The sequence below is a fragment of the Sinocyclocheilus grahami genome, unplaced genomic scaffold (genome assembly GCF_001515645.1).
Source record: "Sinocyclocheilus grahami isolate Dianchi unplaced genomic scaffold, SAMN03320097.WGS_v1.1 scaffold1260.1, whole genome shotgun sequence".
Classification (NCBI taxonomy): domain Eukaryota; kingdom Metazoa; phylum Chordata; class Actinopteri; order Cypriniformes; family Cyprinidae; genus Sinocyclocheilus; species Sinocyclocheilus grahami.
The window spans coordinates 51,973-64,799 of NW_015506439.1; the positions used below are offsets into that span (position 1 = coordinate 51,973).

Sequence of the window (12,827 nt, forward strand, 5' to 3'; positions counted from 1 at the left end):
CACGGATCAGCTCTAGGCATGACGAAGCGGATATCGTCCTCTTTTGGAAGACCAAACAAAGTAGTTTCACTTTCACAACGAAACACACAGCGCCTTCACGACATGGCGGCAGCAACAACAATACTACAGCGAGAATCAAAGTTACGCCTTCTTTCTTTGCGTGAACATTTGGGCAGCGTTATGCAAATCTTCCCACATCGTGACGTAGACATGTGGGGGCGTGTTAGAACGAGCTGTTTTAGGTAGGCGTGGCTGACTCTTAACTTTTATAAAGAATATCTCTTTGGATTTGAGACTTTATTCTTTGCAACTTTACAGATCTTCTTTATACACCAAGAGCTTGTAAGACTCCAAAGACAAAAGGAAAAATTGAAATCGCATCATATGACCCCTTTAAAAAATGTCCTGGCTGTTCCAAGCTTTATAATGGCAGTGAATGGGTGTTATTTTTCAATAGTCCAAAAGACTCATTCACTGCCATTATAAAGCTTGGAAAAGGACATTTTTAAATATAACTCAATGATTGTATTCGTCTGAAAGAAGAAAGTCATATACACCTAGGATGGCTTGAGGGTGAGTAAATCATGGGGTCATTTTCATTTTTGGGTGAACTATAATGTTAAACAGGAAAATAGTGTGTTGATAATGCAAGAGGACAATAGAAAACCCAAAATTTTTCAGTTAAAGTCAGCTCAGTGCAGTTCAGATAGTATCCGTGCAATTGGGTTGACAATATTGCCAGAAATTAAGAATCCCCAAAGGCCAAAGGCGACAGCGGCAAGGAACCAAAACTCCATCGGTGACAGAAATGGAGTGAAAAAACTTGGGAGTAAGTAAATGTATCCTGATTTTATGCAATGCAAAAATACTTATGAATACTTATTTAACATATTGTTACTAATGTGTTCTGTGCTGCTACGCGGTTGCTAGGATGTGCTGGCTGTGTGCTAGATGGTTTCCTCCAGGCCCAAATCAAAAGAGGCCTCACTGAAGTTTACACACTAGTGTTTAATACTCAGGATTAGAGGCTCAACTTAGCAAACACCGCTAGTAAGTCTCTGGGTGTTTAATTGGGGAGTGTTGTGTTGTGTTGTGCATTCTTCTTTTGCGTGTCATAAAGAGACGGACCTGTTTTCAGTGGAACAGAAGAAGGTGACCCAGGGGTTGAGAATACTGTTATCTGATGTCAGCGGCAGGTACATGGCCTCTGAGAAACAGGCGAGCAGTAACCTCAGCAGCTCAGTCCTATAAACACACCACATACAGAGGAGTGAAACATGCACCACTGCACGGTAAACACATTCAAACTGCTCATTTGACTAATCGGATCTTTAAATAACTGATCTGAATCTCAGTTGGGGTGGAAAAACAGGTGCAGGCTTTTTAAAGTCCCCATGAAATCAAAAAATCTAAAGTTTTTTTGAGTGTTAGTATCAATGTTAGTCTTAAGGTTATCTATAAGGCAGTGTGCTCCAAAACAGTGACAAAATTCGCATTTAGAAGATATAAGCATTTAAAGCTTGCAGTTCGTCTCTTTTTTTTGACGTCACGTCGTACTTCAGCTTCTCATCAAACTTTCTGTCCAATCAAATGCTCTCTAGAATCCGAAGTGCCCGCCCCCTACACTATAAAATAGATGCTGAAGCAGCGGCTGAAATCGGTCACTTGTCCACAGAATTAGTATTCTCTGTGCAGCGAATGGCACGTAGTGCACTATATAGGGGACAGGGAACGATTCAAACAGTGTAAATATGCTTTCCATTGAGAAAAAAAAGAAGTCTGGTTTCACGCTGTGTCACGCTAACCACAGCACCGCGCACACACTCTGCTCCGGTCCAGAGACACGATAGCACGGAGCGCATACAAAATGTATCGGAGCTATTTGAATTCTACACAGAATGCTATATTTTATAGCAATATGGATGAGATTGTGGCTGGCATACCCTGTCAAATGCGGCTTTACGGAGCTCAACGGCTCTGAATGGCTCTAGCCCAAGCTGTGATATAAACGAACGCTATTGGCTATTTTAAAAAGGGGCAGGGCTGCTTGATATGTCCCGCCCTGTCTTCCTGTTTCAGTTAAAATGACGTCAACACAGAGTAACGCTGCGTTGTTTCTAAGCATTTCAGGGGACCTTTAACTCTTGTGTGGTTACTGATTAAAAGGTCACCATGTAAACTCAAATAAAGACACGTGGCTGTGGGAATGGAGTCTACCTCACATCCCGTCACTCTCTCTCACCTGTTGATATCATGGATGTAGTTGAGTGGGGGGGACTGAGCGAAACCCACTCCAGCCTCCCAGATATATTCACAACTGTCCAGTGACCGCATGTCTTCAACCGAGTCCTGTACATAAGAAACAGAAACTCAACCTGAGACTGAATTTACTGGAAACTGCGCACAGACAGACTATGGGACAAATTAACTAAGAGCATTTCATTACATTACTGACATATAGTCAATCATTAATAAAGCTGTTAACCTGTTACTGTTTGAGGTTGAGTAACACTGATACATTTATTTTATACAATTAATACAAATGCTTAATTTGATAATACAGCCATTTCAGACTAAATAATTGATAAAGACCAGAGCAAAATCAGAGAAATATCTAGGCCTAAATGTAAGAATTACGTATTTAAATTGTCTATCCATTTGGATTACACAGATTTAACATTAATTAACTTAATGTGATGCATATTTCTCAGTCATAAATGAAAAAGGTAAGAAACACTTAAAAAAACATAGCATAGTTTATTATTAACTATTTGCATGTATTTGTTTGCATTTTATTACTCATATTTTTACGACATATTTATTCAAATTGTTTTAACAGTTATTCAAAATGTTTAAATCAGCACAAATCTGCTCATTGTGAAAACAACTACATTTATTAAAAATATGGCTAGCTGTGGAACAAGCAATATTCAATTTAAACAAATGGGATTTATTGATGTCAAATATATAAATCTTGTTACTGGTTATTTAAACCACACTCAGGTTATTAGTACTGTTACAGAAGTCTCGTTTCTATTTACATTTAATCATTTGGCAGACACTTTTATCCAAAGCAACATTCAAATGAGAGCAATAAAAGCAATCAAACCAACTAAGTGTGCTATGACAAGTCCCGGTTAGTCAAACACAGCCCACGTAGCAAGTTTTTTTTATATACAGGTGCATCTCAATAAATTAGAATGTCATGGAAAAGTTCATTTATTTCAGTAATTCAACTCAAATTGTGAAACTCGTGTATTAAATAAATTCAATGCACACAGACTGAAGTAGTTTAAGTCTTTGGTTCTTTTAATTGTGATGATTTTGGCTCACATTTAACAAAAACCCACCAATTCACTATCTCAACAAATGAGAATATGGTGACATGCCAATCAGCTAATCAACTCAAAACACCTGCAAAGGTTTCCTGAGCCTTCAAAATGGCCTCTGAAGGAATAAAAAGTAGATAGAAAAGAAGTAGAATAGATAGAGCTAGTGTTAAGAGTGTCAAGTTACTATGATCTTTTATAATAATTAAAAGTAGATAGAATAGAAAAAGAATAAAGAGTGCTAGTGTTAGAGGGTCAAGTGTCTTTAGCAGTTTCTTAAGTATAAGTCTCTTAACCAGTTTTTAAGTTTATTAGTTTATGTTTAACCTGTGTAAAAACAGACAGAAATATGATATGCAATTCAAATACATAATCTTAAATTTAGGTCTAATATGTGTATATACATATATATATTACTCATTTACTATATTTCACCCAACCATAGACTTAAACCAACAGATACTACAAGTGCCTACACACTTTTAGTGCTTAAGCCTTAAAAAAGTGGATATTTATGGAATAATACAGTTTTAACAGGGTGCCTTAAAAAAAAACATTTTATTAATGTATAGGTTCCTTTTTTAAAGCCATGCTTTAACAATACCATCACGGTTTCACGCTTTAAAAATGTAACTTGTACAGATGTTGGACTACAAAATCTAATGTATCCTTCTGTTCCTATCCATTTTGACAGACAGTGGTGAACTCACAGGTCTTCCTTTCTTGTGGCTCTGAACAGTGAAGTCTGGACAGAAGAGCAAGTCAGCCAAAGCCAATAAGAGAGACTCTGCCAGCGGACGGGCGCCTTCATCTTCATCCTCCATATCATCCATCTATGCAGAGACAAGCGCAAAAAAATCACTAAAAATCTAAATGCTACTTGAACTGATTTACTTTTTTTATTATTTAATTATTATGAATTATTTTTTACCTATAGTATATGTTTTATTTGATTATAGCGATTATTTGATGATAATATTTAAAATCTGAGTATGTAGGAAGGGTTAGAATTGATTTGTAGAAATTTGGATTTCTCTTAGAGCAAATAACCAACCACAACTAGGACATAACGCATGATAAAACTGAACAAATGTGCTTGTGTGAATATATCATCTTTGAGGTGAGGGACATTTATTTGAGTGCATTTCATAATCCTACACTGCTATTTTCGAATGCACTTAAACGAGAGAGAGAGACAGAGACAGAGATAGAGAGAGAGCGCGCACGCACTTCTGTTGTGTGATCTTTGAAGTTCACTCACTTAGCACACGCATCATTTGGATTAAAACTAAATTGTAAAAATAAGACCATTCATAGGGGCATTCACTATAAACATAATTTATTTTCAACCTTAGGCATATACGACTTTCTGGCGAAAGTGAATCTAGCAGCCTTTGTGAAATGCACTAGGCTGTACTATTCTGCATCAGTACAAATACCTGCACGCGTTGCGAGTGTTTTGCTTGCTTGATTGTTTCTGCATTATATGAGTGGCTTTGGAATATAAATCGCAGCACGTTTCAGATGAAAAAAAAACCGCGACTTCTATTTCTGAAAATATCACAGTTAGGAGATTTATAACAAGTGGTTCCCTGCATTATTACAGCAAAGTGCGTGATTACAGTACTGAGTCGCTGCAATTGAGCAGCTCTAATGCTATTAAATGAAAGATGATGTACCATAGAGCAAAAAATGAACAGTGAAAGTAACAAAAACTTGTAAAATACATTTTAATGGGCATAATTAAGTGTGAAAATAACCGAAGGATATACAGTCAAACCAAAAATTATTCAGACCAGATATAATTTTAGATTTTTTTTTTACTAGTGGGTGCAGGACACTATAGTTCATGTAAGTGAGCATAGCAAAATAAAGTAAACTGTGACAAATTATACCCAACATTTCTTCATACAGTGGACTATCAGTAAAACTGATACAAATTTGGTACCAAAAATTATTCAGACCGAGTCTGGGAAAAAACATTGCAGTTGAGGTTTGCATGAAGCTGGATGACAGCATGCCCAGGAGACTACAGGCTGTCATTAAGGCAAAGGGTTGCCCGACTAAGTATTGATAGTTGTGTAAATACTGTCATACTAACAGCTGTCTAATGTTTGGTTGATTTGTAATCTATTACATACCTTTCTATCAAAGTTATCTAACATTATCAAGCTGAATTTGTTCTGACTCAGTTTAACTCTGAGTTCTTGTCATATAATAAATGTCAATGATAATGGGAGAAATGTTGAAGGTGTCTGAATAAATTTAGGTTTGACTGTATTTATTTGATAAATAAAGTTAACCAACTAACATTATACATACTCTTCTGGTTTCTGTACCCAATATTTAAAAAATGTACAAATGCAATAAAAATATCGGTATCGGTACTCGGTATCGGCAAGTACCAAAAAATAAAAGTATCGGGCGAGTACTGGAAAAAGTGGTATCGGTGCATCCCTAATAGACAGCAAGGTAACTACCACGTTCAAGGTCCAGAAAAGTATCAAGATGATCGACAAAGTTGTCCATGTAACATCAGTGGTTCAACTGTAAAGTTACGAAGCTACGAGAATACTTTTTTGCGCTCAGAAAACAAAAATAACGACATTATTCCAAATTTTCGTCTCTACTGCGTCACTTGTGGACGCGCGTTCATGACAGTATGTGGCGGTGCTGACCCAGATCCGGCTTAATGACGTCATCACACCGGATCTGGGTCAGCGCCAGTGTTGCCAAGTCTGCGGTTTTCCCGCGGAATTGGGCTACTTTATCACAGTGTTCTTTTTCATGTCCGCGGGTTGAAGCGACTCCAATAACATTGATATTTATCCCCTGGAATGTGAATTTTAGCAGGGGAACCCCACCAAAAAACATGTATTTTCCCCACTCGATTTTTAACTGGGGACCGCCTCGAAACGCGATTGGGCTAGTTTTGGGCTAGTTTTGAGTAACGATTGGGCAGGTTTTCTTGTGAAAACCTGGCAACCCTGGTCAGCGCCGACGCCGCCACACGCTTGCGTCATGGTACTGTCATGAATGCGCGTCCACAAGTGATGCAGTAGAGACGAAAATGTGGAATAAAGTCATTATTTTTGCTTTCTTTTGCAAAAAAGTATTCTCGTAGCTTCGTAACTTTACAGTTGAACCACTGATGTCACACGGACTATTTTGTCGATCATCTTGGTACTTTTCTGGACCTTGAACGTGGTAGCTACCTTGCGGTCTATGGGAGGGTCAGAGAGCCCTCAGATTTCATCAAAAATATCTTAAATCGTGTTCCGAAGATGAACGAAGGTCTTACGGGTTTGGAACAACACGAGGGTGAGTAATTAATGACATAATTTTCATTTTTGGGTGAACTGACCCTTTAAACACAACCTTGAAGTCACACTGCTGAATTTCAATCAGTTTCTGTAAATTCCAAACAAGAAGGTGAGTTGCTAGCACTTAATGGTTATTATTTAGTGAATGCTCCTCACCTCTGCTCTGCCAGCACCAGGGATGGTGGACCAGAAGAACCCCCTCCAGTCCTGGTCCTCAAAGATGTAGGGCAGGATTCGAGACAGCATACGAGCGCAGTTCAGCACAATCTGTTTCTCCTTCTCAGTGGGGCAGCCGGACTCGGCTCCCTGAACCAACTTCTCCACTGCCTGTGGGAATACACAGATACAGAAGACAGTACGAACATGAACACCAACACATCCACATACATGGGAGTATTTTCAGTTTCGAAGTTTATTTACTTTTCTGCTTAACAATACTAAAAATTTATTAAAGCAGAAAGTACATCAGGAGGTCAAATTGCAAGTAAAAACATAAAGGCAAGATACAAATATGCGTAAAAATATAAAAAAATATTTCAAAACATAATCAAGAATACTATACCAAATAATAATAAGATATACATATGCAAACATATACATACACATCCATCCACAAATATGCATGCATGCATATACTGTATGTACACTCAAATTTGCAGACATGTGCAGAAGTGCAATTAAAAAATAAATAAATAAAGACCATAAATGTCCACCTTATATTCATGCAAATATAGGTCTGATCATAAAACTACAATCATAATAAACTTTATCTAATCTATGATGAATCTGTTAAGTTAATCATATTAACTTTGAATATGATCCACAAACACAAATACAATGTTGCACAATATTTTTGTGTTCATTTTAAACAGTGATCTACACTAACATTCAAAAGTTTGCGGGTGGTAAGATTTATTTTGTTATTTATTTATTAAAAGATGCCTCTTTAGCTCACTAGAGCTTCATTTATTTAATCAGAAATACAGTAACAACTGTAACATTGTGAAATATTATGATTACAATTTAAAATAACTGCTTTATATTTAAATATATTTGAAAAGATAATCAATTAATTCCTGTGATGACAAAGCTGATTTTTCTGCATCATTACTCCAGTCTTCAGTGTCACATGATCCTTCAGAAATCATTCTCAAATATGGAGATTCTGGTGCTCAATAAACATTTATTATTATTACTGTTCTGTGCTGTTTAATACTTTAGTAGAAACAGTGATACAATTTGTAAAGGATTCTTTGATGGACAGAAACAAAGCATTTATTTGAAACAATCTTTTGTAACTTTATAAGTGTCTTTAAAATCACTTTTGATCCCTTTAATGTGTCCTTGCTGAATAAAAGTATAAATTATAAAGTATGAATATACAGTGGGTACGGAAAGTATTCAGACCCCCTTAAATTTTTCACTCTTTGTTATATTGCAGCCATTTGCTAAAATCATTTAAGTTAATTTTTTTTCCTCATTAATGTACACACAGCACCCCATATTGACAGAAAAACACAGAATTGTTGACATTTTTGCAGATTTATTAAAAAAGAAAAACTGAAATATCACATGGTACTAAGTATTCAGACCCTTTGCTGTGACACTCAAATATTTAACTCAGGTGCTGTCCATTTCTTCTGAGCATCCTTGAGATGGTTCTACACCTTCATTTGAGTCCAGCTGTGTGTGATTATACTGATTGGATGCAGATCCTCTGTCAGGTTGGATGGTAAACGTTGGTGGACAGCCATTTTTAGGTCTCTCCAGAGATGCTCAATTGGGTTATTGGGTTTGAACTGGCTGGGCCATTCAAGAACAGTCACAGAGTTGCTGTGAAGCCACTCCTTCGTTATTTTAGCTGTGTGCTTAGGGTCATTATCTTGTTGGAAGGTAAACCTTCGGCCCAGTCTGAGGTCCTGAGCACTCTGGAGAAGGTTTTCGTCCAGGATACCCCTGTCAAGAGCACAGTGGCCTCCATTCCTTAAATGGAAGACGTTTGGGACGATCAGAACCCTTCCTAGAGCTGGCCGTCCGGCCAAACTGAGCTATCGGGGGGGAAGAGCCTTGGTGAGAGAGGTAAAGAAGAACCCAAAGATCACTGTGGCTGAGCTCCAGAGATGCAGTTGGGAGATGGGAGAAAGTTGTAGAAAGTCAACCATCACTGCAGCCCTCCACCAGTCGGGGCTTTATGGCAGAGTGGCCCGATGGAAGCCTCTCCTCAGTGCAAGACACATGAAAGCCCTCATGGAGTTTGGTGAGATGGTGAGAAATAAGATTCTCTGGTCTGGTGAGACCAAGATATAACTTTTTGGCCTTAATTCTAAGCGGTATGTGTGGAGAAAACCAGGCACTGCTCATCACCTGTCCCAACAGTGAAGCATGGTGGTGGCAGCATCATGCTGTGGGGGTGTTTTTCAGCTGCAGGGACAGGATGACTGGTTGCAATCGAGGGAAAGATGAATGCGGCCAAGTACAGGGATATCCTGGACGAAAACCTTCTCGAGTGCTCAGGACCTCAGACTGGGCCGAAGGTTTATCTTCCAACAAGACAATGACCCTAAGCACACAGCTAAAATAATGAAGGAGTGGCTTCACAACAACTCTGTGACTGTTCTTGAATGGCCCAGCCAGAGCCCTGACTTAAACCCAATTGAGCATCTCTGGAGAGACCTAAAAATGGGTGTCCACCAACGTTTACCATCTAACCTGACAGAACTGGAGAGGATCTGCAAGGGGGAATGGCAGAGGATCCCCAAATCCAGGTGTGAATAACTTGTTGCATCTTTCCCAAAAAGACTTATGGCTGTATTAGATCAAAAGGGTGTTTCTACTAAATACTGAGCAAAGGGTCTGAATACTTAGGACCATGTGATATTTCAGTTTTTCTTTTTTAATAAATCTGCAAAAATGTCAACAATTCTGTGTTTTTCTGTCAATATGGGGTGCTGTGTGTACATTAATGAGGAAAAAAAATTAACTTAAATGATTTTAGCAAATGGCTGCAATATAACAAAGAGTGAAAAATGTAAGGGGGTCTGAATACTTTCCGTACCCACTGTATATATATATACCCCACACTTATGAATGGTAGTGTATACTAAATCATATATCTATAAAACGTCTTTTTCTGAAATGTTTTGTATGAAAAGTATCCTATTTTGCTTTCAAATAAATGACATAGCCTTTGATGTGCATTGTTATCTTTTGTTATCCAGACATTCAGATAAATGTGAAATACATTTGGGGCCATTGTGAAACTAAACAGAGTACATGTGCATACAAGTTAAATCATTTTTAAATAGTTACACAATAAAATCTCTTTACTTATGGCCTGATGTCACGCTTTTATTCCTTCAGTACACAGTAAAGCAACACGTCTCTCTCTCTCTTTCTCTCTGTTGTACACTCCTCTGGCAGGATGTGCGTCTGAAGATTTCTAATCATGCTTTCTTTCTGATGGGCAGCCTCAAACAGGAAGCCCAGGGTTTGAGACAGGAAGGGGAAAGCACCAGCAGTTTTCCTGCCCCACCAACACCTTTAAACTCACACAATCACTGCATATATTATTGATGAGGCACTTTCTCTAATGACTGAATGTTAACGCTACACGTATGTCATAACAGGATCGATTTCGGCACAGATGAACGCTACCTTGTAACACAGTGTTGCCAGATTGGAGGGCGATTCCTCCCGGACGGCTCGGATCTCAGCGGCGGGCAGCAGGGCAAACACATCCTGAACGGTGGTAAAGAAACATGTGCAAACAATATAATTGCTCTTGAGAATTTATTTGCATGTTAATTACATTGTGCAAGCTGTCTCTTTAATACCGCATGGTTTACATGTTGCTGCTGATTGGGCTGACATGTTTGACACACCCACCAAACAAGAGAAAACGCATCTCAAACCCCGTTACACACCGTTTCCAGGAAACATGTCGTTCAAACCGGAAACCGTGGCAAAACGGCGCACACCGGTTAGAGCTTGAACATGCCCCAGGTGTGTTGAGGCAAGTTGGAGCTAAACTCTGCAGGACACCGGCCCTCCAGCACCGAGTTTGGGCACCCCTGGTTTAATGCATACGTAAATCCCTTTAACACACACCAGACTGAAGCAACAGCTGGGCTGATCCAATCACTGAATTCAGAAATCACATCAATATTTCATTAACAGTTAAAAATAACAATGCAATCATGTTGACCATGCAGAGAACAAGAAACAGCTAATCATTTCAGATTATATAAATGAGTGACAGCAGCAGCACTGATTTTTTTTATATAATACATGCATTTTTGAGACTACATCGATTCTTTTTTAAAGAAAATATTCCATTTTATTTATCAACTACCCTTATACACGTATTATTAAATTATTTTTGGATGACTTGACAATTAATCATTTCATCATTTCATTTGATGTTTTCAACAAAAACATGCAAGCAAGGAAACAAACAAACAAAAAACCTAAAATAAATGGTATCAAACAAGATATGCAACTTTAGTTTAAATGTATTTAGAGAGGTTTATGCTTAAAACAACTGAAAGAAAATAAAACACGGTTATACTGGAGATATGTTCTCTCATGCAGTTTAGCTCTTTGTAAATGTATCTTGTTTTAAAAATGTTTAGCGGTTATTGCATTCCTAAAAAAAATTATAATAATTTAGTAAGTAAGTAATATATAATAAATTATTATGATCAGTGTTGGGGGTAACGCATTACAAGTAACGCGAGTTATGTAATCAGATTACTTTTTTCAGTCAGTCAGCTCATATTAATATTCATGAGCCAGGTCTCTGCCACAGTTACCATAGTAGGATTCATAAATTCCAAACGCACTAGGCAGTTGCTAGGAAAACACTGTTTAGCAAATTCACCCTTAAATCTGTTACTTTTCACAAGTATCGCAACCCATATTCCAGATGTATAACGTAAATGAAGTAATGTGACAAAAACATTCGACAGCAACAACAACAAAAAGTAACATTCGGATGTAAAGCAGACTCTGACAAATCTCGCACTCTCATGAAAACCAACGCATTTTACATTTTAATTCTCAACTGTTTCGTTATTCAGCGTTAAAATGCAATATCAGCTGTCATAAATGTGTTCAGATGCGTTATACTGTATGTCATAGAGTTGAGAAGTGGGACAAAACGGAGCAAAATTGAAAAAACAAAACCTTGTACTCACACAATTGAAACTACATTTATGTATCTTATATGTACTGAGCTACTGAGCTATGCTTTGATACAACCTCCCAACCTTTCTCTTTTTTAACAAAATGTGCTTTTTTACCTTGGACTGTGTCATATAATTTCAGCTTTATCTTTAACAGCATTCAAGATGTTTTTAACATTTCAAAACACATTCTCGTGCTAGCAGACATATCACACTTTCACATGTGACCGACGATTCCACAACAAATATCAAATATCATAATGAAATATTATCAAAATATTCAACTGACCGAGGTGACGAAAACCTGAATTTGTAGTCATTTTAACTATCAAATACAAACCCAATTCCAAAAAAGTTGGGACACTGTACAAATTGTGAGTAAAAAAAAGGAATGGAATAATTTACAAATCTCATAAACTTATATTTTATTCACAATAGAATATAGATAACATGTCAAATGTTGAAAGTGAGACATTTTGAAATGTCATGCCAAATATTGGCTCATTTTGGATTTCATGAGAGCTACACATTCCAAAAAAAGTTGGGACAGGTAGCAATAAGAGGCCGGAAAAGTTAAATGTACATATAAGGAACAGCTGGAGGACCAATTTGCAACTTATTAGGTCAATTGGCAACATGATTGGGTATAAAAAGAGCCTCTCAGAGTGGCAGTGTCTCTCAGAAGTCAAGATGGGCAGAGGATCACCAATTCCCCCAATGCTGCGGCGAAAAATAGTGGAGCAATATCAGAAAGGAGTTTCTCAGAGAAAAATTGCAAAGAGTTTGAAGTTATCATCATCTACAGTGCATAATATCATCCAAAGATTCAGAGAATCTGGAACAATCTCTGTGCGTAAGGGTCAAGGCCGGAAAACCATACTGGATGCCCGTGATCTTCGGGCCCTTAGACGGCACTGCATCACATACAGGAATGCTACTGTAATGAAAATCACAACATGGGCTCAGGAATACTTCCAGAAAACATTGGCGGT

At 37.7% G+C, this 12,827-nt stretch overlaps 1 protein-coding gene across 1 annotated transcript; it reads right to left on the bottom strand.

Annotated features, from left to right (window-relative positions):
- Positions 1-1,112: 1,112 nt before the first annotated feature.
- On the bottom strand, positions 1,113-11,478 carry LOC107568592 (protein HID1-like). Its single transcript, XM_016254559.1, has 6 exons — positions 11,464-11,478; positions 10,307-10,390; positions 6,809-6,979; positions 4,040-4,162; positions 2,243-2,349; positions 1,113-1,245 (listed from the first exon to the last, which is right to left on the bottom strand). The coding sequence occupies exons 1-6, from the start codon at positions 11,476-11,478 to the stop codon at positions 1,113-1,115; spliced, it is 633 nt and encodes a 210-aa protein (XP_016110045.1).
- Between the last annotated feature and the right edge of the window lie 1,349 nt (positions 11,479-12,827).